This window comes from Delphinapterus leucas, chromosome 6 (assembly GCF_059928025.1).
Source record: "Delphinapterus leucas isolate spDelLeu-1000000601 "Yukka" chromosome 6, BTC_Dleu_Yukka2, whole genome shotgun sequence".
In the NCBI taxonomy this organism is placed as follows: Eukaryota; Metazoa; Chordata; class Mammalia; order Artiodactyla; family Monodontidae; genus Delphinapterus; species Delphinapterus leucas.
In genome coordinates, this window is record NC_143134.1 from 33,530,498 (window position 1) to 33,542,630 (window position 12,133).

General features: G+C 60.3%; 1 protein-coding gene across 9 annotated transcripts in view; it reads left to right on the forward strand.

Moving 5' to 3' along the window:
• The window catches only part of LOC149748894 (uncharacterized), a 90,533-nt gene that overhangs the window by 61,632 nt on the left and 16,768 nt on the right, over nucleotides 1–12,133 (forward strand). For all 9 annotated transcript variants that reach the window (XR_016393516.1, XR_016393517.1, XR_016393515.1 and 6 more), the window contains one exon: nucleotides 140–251. Coding sequence is in view for 4 of the 9 variants with exons in the window: in XM_089912945.1 (XP_089769071.1) it covers nucleotides 140–251 (112 nt within the window). In the remaining 5 variants the exon portion in view is untranslated. The remainder of the gene's footprint in view (nucleotides 1–139; nucleotides 252–12,133) is intronic.

Here is a 12,133-nt window from a genome sequence, read left to right on the forward strand (position 1 = left end):
TAAAGTATTTGTGGAATGAATCAGTCAATATGTCCTCAAACTCAGTACCCTCCTCAAATCAGTTACCTGCTTTATACCATAACTGAGATTATATTATCATAGTGTTAGGACTCAAAGGGAAATATGATCTCGATTTTAGGGTGAGCGACGAAGCTGCCGAGCGCCCGCGTCGCTGCCGCGGCCGGAAGACAGACGCCGCCCAAAGCCCCTCGCCTGGCTCGGACCAACGGAGCCGGCAGCCCAGCACTCCGGTGAGTGGCGCCTCCTCCCCAGCCCTAGACCCCCGCTGGGGACCGGCCGGCCGGGCTCTTTTGTGCAGCGCACCGGGGGTGCTCTGCGCCCCCTCCGCGCGCCCGGGTCCGGTCCGCCGGACCCCGTGGCTGCGGTGCCCGCGGTGCGATCGGTCTTTGTTTCCACCGGGGCCCGCGGCTCGGCTGGGCTCGGCTCGAAGCCTGGCAGGCAGCGCTGGGAAGGGGGAGGGGGAGGTGGACGAGAAGGGGGCCAGGGGAGGGGGGGTTCCCGGGTTTCCTGGCCGCCCCGCGGCTCCCCCGGCTTGGGGGCGAGGTGCGCGCCCAGCGCTGCCGCGCGCCCCCTCCTCCTTCCCCTCCCTCCGTCTTTGGATTTAAAACTGCAGTTTGCTCTCCAGCTTGCTGAGAATGTGGCGGGGGTGGGTGAAGGGGGGAACCGTGGGACAGGAGAACAAGGCTGGATTTTAGGAACGGCCCTGGGAAAGGGGGAGACTGCGGAGGGAGGAGCCCCTCCCCTTCAACCCCCAAATCCCAAGGTTCTGCTGGTGCTCTGGGAGTTGAGAGGCGGGGACCTAATGACCCGGAGCGGGTGTGGGGCGGAGGAGGGATTTGGGGGCGGCCAGGGCCGTAGGGGTTGGGCCGCGTGCCCGGTTACCTGGCGAACAAAGTCGGCTTACTTTTGCATAAATATATAAATAATCGCCTATCAATGCGTTTCCTCTGAGGCTCTGATTGAGTCGGGCCCCCTCTTCCCCAGGGGGTGGGGTGCTGAGTGATAGCTGTCAGCCCCCTGGGCCGGTAGCTGGGGGTGAATTGCAGAATCCCTCTGCTTTCTGGCTAAGGGCGCATTCCCCTGCTGGGTTCTGGTCCCCAGGCAGAGCCAGTGGGGCAGAGGGCTGGCTCTGAGTCTAGGAAATAACCTTGTTTCCTGTTCTACAGGAAAAGGGACAGCAACCCAGAGTTTGGGGGCTGGGGATGAAGACTGATGGGAGCTGGAGGGGTTCCCCAGCAGCCTGACCCCCCAGCCTCCTGCCAGGCGAAGGGGCCAGCTGAGGGAGGAAGGATGTGGGCCTTGCTGGCCGGAGGCGGGAGCTGAGGCCATCCCTGAGATGGGCAGCGGGCACTGAGAGGGAGGAGGTAGAGAGAGAGAGAAGCGGGGGTGGGAATTCTCTACCGCAGACCCTGGGGGCCAGGGCCAGATGTGGAGGGGTGGGGAGTCCCCCCTCCCTCCTAGCTTGGGGGCCCTGGGGCTGGGCTGGGAGGGACTGAGCCTGGTGCCCTCCGTTCTGCACCAGTGCCTGACTGGCAGGGCCAGCTGAATTTGGGCCCGGGCGTCACCCTGGGAGGTAGGGCCAGGCTGCACCAGCCTGGCCCCTGAGCACAAGGAGGGACCCTTGGGGGGCCTGTGCCTGTCTGGCTGGGCAGGCGTTTCCCGCCGGACCAGTTGGTGTCAGGCGGGACTTGGCCCCAGTTCCCTGGGCAGAGCTCAGGGTGTGAGGACAAGCTTTGCCTCCGGGTCAGGGTGGCCACAGGCCAGCGGGGCGGGGGCATGCGCCCGGGGCCTGGGCAGAGTCCTGCCAGGAGCATTTGCGGTGTTTCTGTTGTTGGCTTGTTCCTGTTCCGTGTGGCCCGGTGTGTGTAGCTGTGTGAGCTGGGGCTGTAGGTGACAGATTACCAGTTGGTCGTCCCCCACACACACACAGCCCCCACCCCTGCCGCCTGGAGGGGCAGGCTGGGTTGTGGTGGTGAGCTGCAGGGGGACCCCCTAGGTGGCATGTGCCTGCAGCTTGCCATCTCCCTCCTTTGAGCAGAGGTATATTTTTATAGTAATGGAAAATCAAACTGGATAGTAAGTTGAATTCATTTTCTTCTTCTGCTGTGTCAATAGTTGGAATAACCCCTAGAGACTAGTGAACTTCTTGCCCCAGAGCTCCTACCCTCAGTGAGGGCATGAGCTTTGGGGGACCAGTTCAAACCAGTGACTCTTGTCCCTCTTGGTCTGGCATTGGGGCAGGTGCCCAGGTGGGCGGGCATTGCCCCCTCCCCAGGCATTCCCCCCACACCCCACCCCACCCCAGGTGTAGTCTGTCCTCTCAGCCACCTCCTTGGTCAGTGCCTAAGCTGTGCCCAAGCCCTCAGGGACCTTCTCCTGGTGGGCTCTCCCCCCCTGCCTGGGCTCCCGGCCCACGTGTTGATATTTATTTTCTGTAGTAAAATCCATTTTTAATGCCGTTAGTTTTGAAATAATATAGAGAGAAACAAATGTGATGTGTTTAAGTTGCCCTCTGTGAGTTTTTAATGTGATCTATGGCTGAGGTAGTGATGGAAGGAGCTGTTCGGCTTGGAGGAATTTGGTGTCATAAAGAAAAAGAGCTTGCTGTTTCTTATGGTTGCTGGGCTGGGGGGTCTGGAACAGGGTCGTGGGGGCAGGGAGCCCCAGCACCCCCAGGTGCTGTGGATGGACAGGGTTGCTTCTCAGTTTGAAGGTGTGTGGGTTCCAGGATTGTTTTGCATTGCTCCCCAGCCCTTGATGGGGCCTTTGGTGCGGGGGCTTGGGAGCTGGGGGGCTTTGTCCCCTCCCATTCCACCTGGTTAGATTGGGGCAGGGAGGCTTATGGAACCCCCTGCTGAGCTAAGTGGAGGTGTACTGTAGGGAGGATGGATTTGGATTTTAAAGGAGATTAAGAGACAGAGACGGGATCTTTACCTGCTTGGTGTGGCTGTGCTGGAGGCTTGCGGGGCAAACTGTCCCTGGCAGAAGACCTTTTTTTTTTAGGGGGGTCTGATCTGGACCGGCAGAGCCCCAGAGGGACATTGCTTGTTCTCAATCAGCCTGGAGTGCTGGCTCGAGCCACTACCTCCTCTTGCCTCTGTTCCCCATTGGACAGGGGCTTCCTCCAGGCAAACCTGATCCCCCTCACTACTCCTCTTCTCTGCTCTGCCCCACCCCAAGTCAACTTTTTTTTTTTTTTTTTTTTTTGGGTTTGTGGAATACAGAGCTCTGTGCCTCAGGCCAGCCACCCAAGACCACAGGGTGCCATGCCTTCATACCAGATGCCCAGGCACTTCTGGTGTGATTAGTGAGGTCAAGCAGACTCACCATTATGGGATGGAGCCCAGCTCTGCCTCTGGGTCCCCTGGGTCTCTTGGGACAGAGCCCGGGGAGGGGGAAGCCAGGATGGGGTGGAGCTGGGAACTGAAGGGGGGGAGCAATGGTAACATTGTTGCTAATGTCAGCAGATGGGCCCCCCAGGGAGAGAGCTGGGGGAGGTGGGGAGGAAAGAGACCCAGAGAGCCTGACGTGAAGTGGAAAGAGGAAAAGCTGGTGACAGAAGCCAGTGATGAGGGGGTGAGAGAGAAAACGGTCAAGGAGAAGAGCCAGGATCACAGCCCCTGGAGATGGCATCCAGGGGACCAAGAAGGCCTAGGCATGTGCCACTCCCCACCCCACAGCCCAAAATGAGCGGGCACTGAGAGCCTCTCACCCAAGATCAATTGCTGCTAGGATAGTATCTGAAGGAGAGACAAGCAAACGTCTCTGGGAAAAGGGAGGAGGACAGGTGGGAGAGAGAGAGAAGGAAGCTCTCCCACAGGAGGAGGGAGAACGGGGAGACAGGGGGATTCCAGGGGTCACTTGACTAATGCTCCTGCCCCAGGGCAGCGTCTCCCCACTCCCCAAATGTCTGGGAACAGAGCCGACCTCTTCTTTGGACCTGGGGGCGGAGCCTGAGGCAGGTACAGCACCCCACAGGTTGTGGGCGCTCTGTCAGGAGGCACCGGGCTTTTAAAAGCGGGGAACATTAGGACTGTTAGAGACACCAGGGGTGTCATCCGGTTGGATCCCCCCCACCTTGTTTGACAGGAGGAAATCCAGTCTAGAGGGGCCCCCTCCCCTTGCTTGCCTGGGACCTAGGCTCTTTCCGTCCACCTCTCTGTAGTTAGAGAGCTGGAACAGCTGCAGGGGGCCTCCTGGGTGCGGAGGGGGCCAGAGCCTGGGGAGAGGAGCAGGCGGGCACCCTTGTGGCCAGAGCCCCCCCAGGGGAGGGGGAGGCGCCGCTGCCGGGAGAGAGGGAGGGAGGGGAGAGAGGAGGGGAAACAGTGAGTCAGGCTTCCAAGAGCTGAGGATGAGAGAGCCAGAGCTGGGAGGGAGAGGGCAGGGAGGGCTGCTCAGAAGTGAGGAGAGGGAGGGGGCCCAGCCAGGGGCAAGGAGAGCTCTAGAGGGAGGGAGCCAGCCCCTGGCCCTGGCCCAGCGGTAGGGCTGTGCAGGGCTGTGCAGCCAACATGGACTTTGCCCGTGGCAGGTCAGGAAGGAGCCAGATTCTGCCCCTGCGGCGTCCTTTTCATTCCCGGAGTCCTTTTCATTCCCTATTCCTCATTTATGATCCCACCCCAGGGTCTCAGGAAGAATGACTGACTGTGTCATCCCATCCCTTCCTCAGTTTCCCCATCTATTGTGGGATTTGGACTGTGAGCTCTTCTTAAGACAGGGAGGAACAGAGCCTCCTGGGAAGTGTTGGGGGGTACTTCCTCCAGCTGCTGGCTTTGTGCCGGGGGCCCTGCTGGAGGCTGCCACCAGTCAGTGTAGGGTGCAGGTCTCCGCGGTAGGGCTCCTCTTGAGCCCTCAGAGTTGCTGGGCCAGGGAGTGGCGGTGGTGGGCCACGAGTGCTGGGGTGCAGTGTGTGTGTGTGGTGCCGGGCTGGCAATGGTAGGTGGACTGCCTGGGGCCTCTCAGGATGGCCAGGGCGTAGACAGGGCCACGAACTCCAGATGTCCAGAGCCAGCCTCCATTTGGGGAGGGAGGAGACACCCTTGTGATCCACCCCCCTCCGCCTTATCCCTGTGGGTCAGAGGCTCTGGGGCAGCTGGGAGGTAGGAATGGTCCCTGTGGGAGCTGGTGAGAACTGCCTATGGGGCCCCTCGTGTCTGGAGCTGGGACCAGCACTGGAGGGATCCCCAGGGACTGCCTGGGAGGGAGGAGGGAAGGAGCCCCCCTCCCACCCATCTGACAGGAAGGTATGGCTTCGTCCAAGGCCTGGCATCCCCCAGCCCTTCCCTCCTGGATCCCCAGCATCTCTTCCATTGGTGAGGGGATGAGGGAGGTGGGCACTGAAGCTTCCTCTCCTACAGGGCCTGGCTTTGGGGGGAACGGTGAAGTGAAGGCAAAGTGAGGCCCCCTGCCTCCCCCTACGCGCGCACACACAGACTCAGCTGCAGTGAGGCCCTGCTTTCTCCTCTCTCTGCTGTGGGGTCCTTGGCTTGGGAGCCCAGGGGAGGGGCCACTTCTGCAGCTGGCTGGCCCCGAACTCCCAGCTCAGCCAGCTGCTACTGAAGCTTCCAGAAGCTGCAGCTCTGCACCCCCTCCCCGCCCCGAGCCAGGAGAGGCCTTTGCTGACCTGGGGGAGGGTGTCTTGGTGAGCGAGTGGGCACCCTTAGAAGGACTAGCACAGACAACCAGACAGATGGGGGGCGGAGCAGATGGACAGAGACACCCACGCACAGGCAGACGGAGAGAGACAGACAGATGGACCAGGACTGGGAGAGATGGACATACAGAGGTGCTGGCAGAGACAGGAGTCAGAAAAATGGAAGGGCCTGGGGAGAGAGTAACAGACAGAGAGAGACAGAGACTTGGAGACAGGGAGATCCAAGGGGGGAGACAAGGTGACTGAGATGGGAGAAGGAGAGGTATGGGGGAGAGAGGGAGGGGCAGGAAGAGATAAAGAAAGGGGGAAACCCAGACCGAGAGAAAGAGAGAGGAGAGACTGAAGGCTACAAACCACAAACAAGGATTTGATGAGAATCTGGAAGGTGTTTTCTCCTGCTTCCCTCCCCAAACCCCCAGGCCAGCCAAGTCTCCATTCCTTCCACCCCCGGCTCAGTTTCCAGCTGCTAAAGAGGTCAGGGAGAAAGAGAGAGAGGAAGACACACACACACACACACACACACACACACACGCACACACACACACACACCCCCCAGATCCCAGAGACCCCTTTCCCCTGATCTCTTTGTAGGGGGAGGGAGTTGCGGAGGGTGCCTCTCCTAGCCCTGACCCCTACTCACAAATGTACATACCCCTTGTCTCAGAAAATATCCCAGAATACTTCCCACTCACTCCCCACTCACACTCACTGTGTATCTCCTTGTGTAAGTGCCCCCCCATACTCACGCCTGTCCGCAGGGGCCTGGCCTCACACACACTCACAAATACACATTTTGTGGCATACATGTCTCTGCTCTCACACTCATCTTGAATCTCACAAACATAACCGGTGAACCTGTCCCTATGCTTTCTTACCCATACAGGCAGTGACACACAGGCCTCATCGTGGCTTCTCAAAACATGTTGATACACACACATACACAGTCACACTCTCACACAACAGTGGCAGTCACCCCAGAGCAGAGAGAGGACTCTTTCTCTCTGGAGGGGAAGATCAGGGTTCCCAGGGAGCCATGGTGTCATGGTGGGGGGGGTATGCCCCCCACTCTGACCTAGCTGGCAGGGCAGGGAGGCAGGAGACACTTTCAGCCGGTGGCAGCCTTCCTGCAGGGCCTGGCCTGGACACAGAGAAACTGGCTGGTGTGAAAGAGCTGAGAGCTGGTGAGAGTGTGTATGCACGTGTACAAACATGTGCACGTATGTACAGGTATAAGGGATGGTGAGTGTCTGTTACAATGTGTATGAGACTGAGTGCATATGAGGTGGGATATGGGTGTGACAGGGAGATCCACTCCCCAAGGGGTGTGGAGTGTGTGGGTGTGGGTGTGACAGCTACTTGTCGGGCATGTCTGTGTGGAGGCATATGTGACAGGTGCATGTGGCTGTACCTGGCTTTGCAGTGTGCGGGTGTGTGTCATGGGCGTACACATGTGAAGGACTGGGACTCTGGGGCTGAGGGGCATGTGTACCAGGGTGCAGTGTTCTGCAGATGTGAAGGTGTGGGGGATGTTTGCGTGTGAGTGTAGTGTAGGCAGGGTGCACGGATGAGGGGGTAGCTGCTTGTGTGAGGCTGTGAGCTCGTAGCCTGGGTTGGAGGGCTGTTTTCCAAGGCAAGGATGCTGCTTGAACAGAGGCCACCGGCATGAACACATGCGAAGGGGCTCCAAGGCACACAGTTGGGCGCTGACCCGCACAGACGTACAAGGACAGACATACCCGCCCCTGTCCTCCCTCTTCCTCTCTCCTGGCGTCAGTGGTTTTCAAAGGAGCCTCCACGAGGACTGTTTGCTGTGCAGTTCCCCCCACCCCGCAGCCCGTGCCTCTTCAAACACAGGGATGCCCTCCAGGCAGCTTTGTGGAGCCTCCTGCCTCGGCCATCTGAAGGCAGATGGGTGGGCTGGGATCTGCTACCGCCCCCCCCCAGGGAGCGAGGAGGCGGCACTGCTCCTTCGGCCTGGGCACAGGAAGAGACAGATGGACTGCCTGTCTCGACACCCGGACGTGGGGTCTGGGGGTGGGCGGGCACCACCGGCAGAGGGGCTCTAGCGGGCAGCCCCCAGGTGGGCCCCTGAGCAGAGGCCAGGACTCTGCCCTTCACCTCCTCAGAGGGGCACCCGCCCTCACCCCACAGCCCCATCACCTGTCTGGGCACAGGGGCCCAACTCCAGCCCCTTGTACCTCCTAAATACACAACCACTTCCCCACTCACAGCTCCAGCACCCCTAAACACACAGCCCCAGCACACCCCCAAGCACACAACCACCACATGCCTACCCACCCAAACACCTATTACAGCCCTAGTACTTAACTAAAACCCAGATGTTTATGACCCCCAATATACCCCCAGACACCCCAACACACACACAAGGCTTCTACCACATCCTGAAACAGACCAACTCTTCCTCCAATCCCAGCACCTCCCCAGATACACCCAGGACCCTACTGTAGCCCTAATACCTTCCACACACTCAGGTTCTCAGAGTCCCAGCACCTAACCAGACACCCACAGACTCTCCCGACGGCCCCAGCGTTTCCCTCCGCTGCAGCTCATCACGTCCCCAGACACACCGATACAGCCCCCTGCACCTTTCCAAACTCTCCCCGCGACATACACGTACACACACCGCCTCAACACCCACGCAGAGGAGGACACCCCTGCAGCCACACCATTTACCTCAAACACACAGACACGGTGCACCTTTGAACAGTAACGTCCCCTCAGCTTCTCGTACCTTCCAGGCCGTGCACGTGCATGCGCATCCCGCACACGCGCACACCCCCCCCCCCAGATCCCAGCACCTCCGCAAACAAGCAGTCCTCTGTGTGTTCCCCAGCAAGCTCCAGCTCCAGTACTTTCCTCAGCCATCCAAGGGCCCAGGGACAGCCCCCACCCCTCTCCAAACACCAGTCCCGCACTCATACACAAACACACAGGGCCCCAGCCCAGTCACCCCTCAGAGCAGCTCCGCCCTGCGCCCACACGTCACCCTGCAGCCGCACTCCCACCATCACATGTTCCAGCACAGCCTCCCTCCTCAGCGCTCTCCATCACCGCTCCCCCACCCCACCTTGTCCTCCCCAGCCTCCCTCCCCCAAACTCCCCCCAGATAGCCTCAGCCTTGCAGACACACTGGCCCACTCTTCCGTGCTCTCTCTCATTCTCGGCTACCTGGTCCTCCCCCACTTCCCAGAGCCTCCTCTGCCTGGGGAGGCATCTCCACCCCCCCTCATTGCCCCAGGCCTTTCATTCCTGGACAGTGAGGCTGTACATCTGGTTCAAAGCTGCCCCACCCAAGACCCTGTGCTCTGGGCACCCTGGCCTGGGCTTTGGGGGTTTGGGGCCTCTTTGGGGGCTCTTGGCACCTGGTCATCCTGGTGTGTCAGCCAAGAACTCTTGAGTACCCAGCCATGCCCTGACTCTGTCGTGTATGGGTGGGGGTGGGGTGGGGGTCTGGGCAGGGGGATTTACCCCCAGCCTGCACTTTCTCAGGTGCTTGCCAAATCCCCCTCTTCTTGGGCTCACCTGAGGGGGACATTGGGCCTGGAGCTTCAGGAAATAAGATGGAGAAGGTGCTGGCTTGACATGCTTCCCCTCCCACCCCACCCCACCCCACCCCCAGATCCGGGCTTGGGGCTTGGTCTCTCTGGGAGTCAGTTCCAACAGTGAAGGTTACTTTACTAGATGCATGATTTTAAACGGAATCTCCACCATCTGTTCCACCCCCTAATTACAGATGCACAGAATCCGCCTCAGAGGGCAGCATGAGGGGAATGATTTAGAGGCTGAGCTGCTTCTGCCTGCATTAGGGCTGGGGAGACTGGGGGGCCTCTGGGTATTGCTCACAGCCCCCCAATCCCATCTCTTTCCCAGGGGCCCCTCGTGCCTCTTCTCTTGCTGGGGGAAAGGCTCCTAGAAAGGTGCCCCGACCCCCTAGACCTGAAAGAGGAAGCAACTGCAGTGCTGAGGGAGGGTCCCTGAGAGATCGCCTGTGTCCCAGGCCCCAAGTCTGGGGAGGCAGGCTCCATTAGAGCCTTAAAAACTTCAGTGGCTCGATCTCTTGCCTGCTTCTTGTGCCCTGGGGAGCCACAGGCGCTGGCCTGGCCCAGCTGTCTGCCCACCCCAGGGTAGCAAGGATTAGTGAGGTTAGGGAGGGGGCGGTTAGAGCAGAGGTGGGGACATCCAGGTTTTGGCAGCAGAGGATGTGGCCAGGCACGCCAGGACCCACCAGGTGTGTTTGCACGTATGTGCCGGCCCTCCTTGGCGCAGCTGGCAGGCCCGACCCCAGCTTGAGCCTTGCCCTGTGGGGCTGGACGGGCACCAGGGGCCGGAGGGGATGGGCCAGGGCCTGGGCCTCAGAGGGTTCCGAGGGACACCCCGAGGATGGGTCTACCTTTGCCCGTGGCTCCGGGGACCTGGGGCCCCGGCCAGCTCGCTGGTGGTGGTGGCGGCCGCGGGCACACTGCGGTAGAAGCTGGAGCATTCACTATGGGGAGAAAGGGAGAGAGGCCGGGCTACAGGAATTTTAGATTGCTGCAGGCAGGAGGGTCTCTGGAACCCTGTGGAGCGGGCAGTCATGCAGAAGTAATCCTATCGCCGCCTGCCTGGAGGAGAGGAGAGGAGAGGGGGCTGGGAGGGGAAGGATGGCGCAGCCGCCCCTTTCCCACCTCAGCCCCTGCCCCAGCCAGCTGTGGAGGGAGCCCGGGACCCCAGGGGGCTCCCCCGGGGAGGCACCACCCTTCCACCGCTGCCTGTGCCCCCTGGAGGGGCGGCACCGCAGCTGTTGCTCGGCTAGGAGCTCTGGGTTTTATAAATAATGCAGCTTGGAGGTGGGGGCCAGCTCAGCCTTGGGTCACCCACTGTGGCATCGTCTCCAGCTGGCAGTCCTGTGGCAGAGCCCCTCTGCCTTCCAGTCTGCTCCTCCTCTTTTGCTATGTGAGTTTGGGCCAGAGGCCCAGCCTGTGTGAGCTGGGCCAGGGCAAAGGAGTGTGGAAGAACCCAGAACCCCCGCCCCCACCAGCCTTCACAGGTTAACTGGCCACTGGCTCAGCAAATCCAGGCTGGGAAGGGATGACCCGCTGTACAGGGGCCTCCCCAGTTCCAGCCCCTCCATTTTGCAGATGGAGTAACCAAGTCCAGAGAGGGCAGGGATGGCCAAGGCCAGCCAGCTGATGAGCACCTCCTTCCTGTCCCATTCTGCTGTCAGTCAAGGCTCTTCTCAGCCTCAGCTCAGCTAAGAGCAGGGCCTGGGGGGCGGGGGGGATGTTTGGGAAAGTGGTTGCGGCTGAGACGTTGCCATGGCGATGCTGCAGGATGCCGAGCTGAAGTGGGGGTCTTACAGGGTCTCTGGGGCCCCCAGCTCCACACCCCTGTGGTCTTCTCCTCCCCATCTCCTGTCCCCCACCCAGAGGCCTGTCAGGCAGCTCCGGTGACAGGCTGGGTGGGTGACAGGTGGTGCAGGTGATGGGCTGGGTGGGTGACAGGTGGTGCAGGTGATGGGCTGGGTGGGTGACGAGCTGGGTGGGTGACAGGTGGTGCAGGTGATGGGCTGGGTGGGTGACGAGCTGGTTGGGTGACAGGTGGTGCGGGTGCGAGGCAGGCAGGTGACAAGCTGGGTGGTGACGGGCCCTGCTGATGACAGGCAGGGGGTGTGGTTGACGGGGATGCTGTCTCCTGGCTGGTGGCCTGTTGCAGCCCCCCACCCTCACGCGTGTGCACATGCACAGACTCTGGGCTCAGAGCTTGGGGCCAAGATACTAATGAGGCTTATTACGTGTGGCGGGGCAGGTGCCCAGGCTCACTAATGAGAGGCCTTTAACGAAGAGGGGAGACAGCTGGGGGGCTTTGAGGAATTTGGCTGGCCCTCCTGGTCTGGAGGATGAGCCAGGTCGGGACCCCACCTACCCTTCCCCCCGGCCACTTGGCTTTGTGTTACTACTACCCACAGTCATGATAGTTACCACTGTCCAAGCGTTTGCTACACTGGCCGAGCCCTTTACATGCGTTTTCTTATTTCAACTCAGCAGTCGTAGGAGGGAGGCACTATTGCCCATTTTATGGATGAGGAATCTGAGGCTGAGAAGGCAAGGGACTTCACATAACAAGTTTCTGTTGCAGCTGACATTTTAATCTTAAGTCTTTCTGTCCCCAGAGCCCGTGCTCTTAACCATCCCACCAGTAACACTCAGGTCTTGGCGCAGACCCCGACCTTCTCTCAGGGCCTCAGTTTCACTCTTCTGGAAAATGGATGTGCGGTGGAGGAGTGAGCACCATACGCTCTTCAGCTCTGACTTGGGTGGCTTCAGGGGCTCCTCCAGTTAACTGCCAAAGCCTCACCCCATCTGGCCCAGATTCTAGGTGACACCCCTGGACTGGAGAGAGGGCAGGGCTTAGCACTGAGGGAGCGGAGCTGAAGGGGGGATGCCTGGGGTATCCAGACCACTT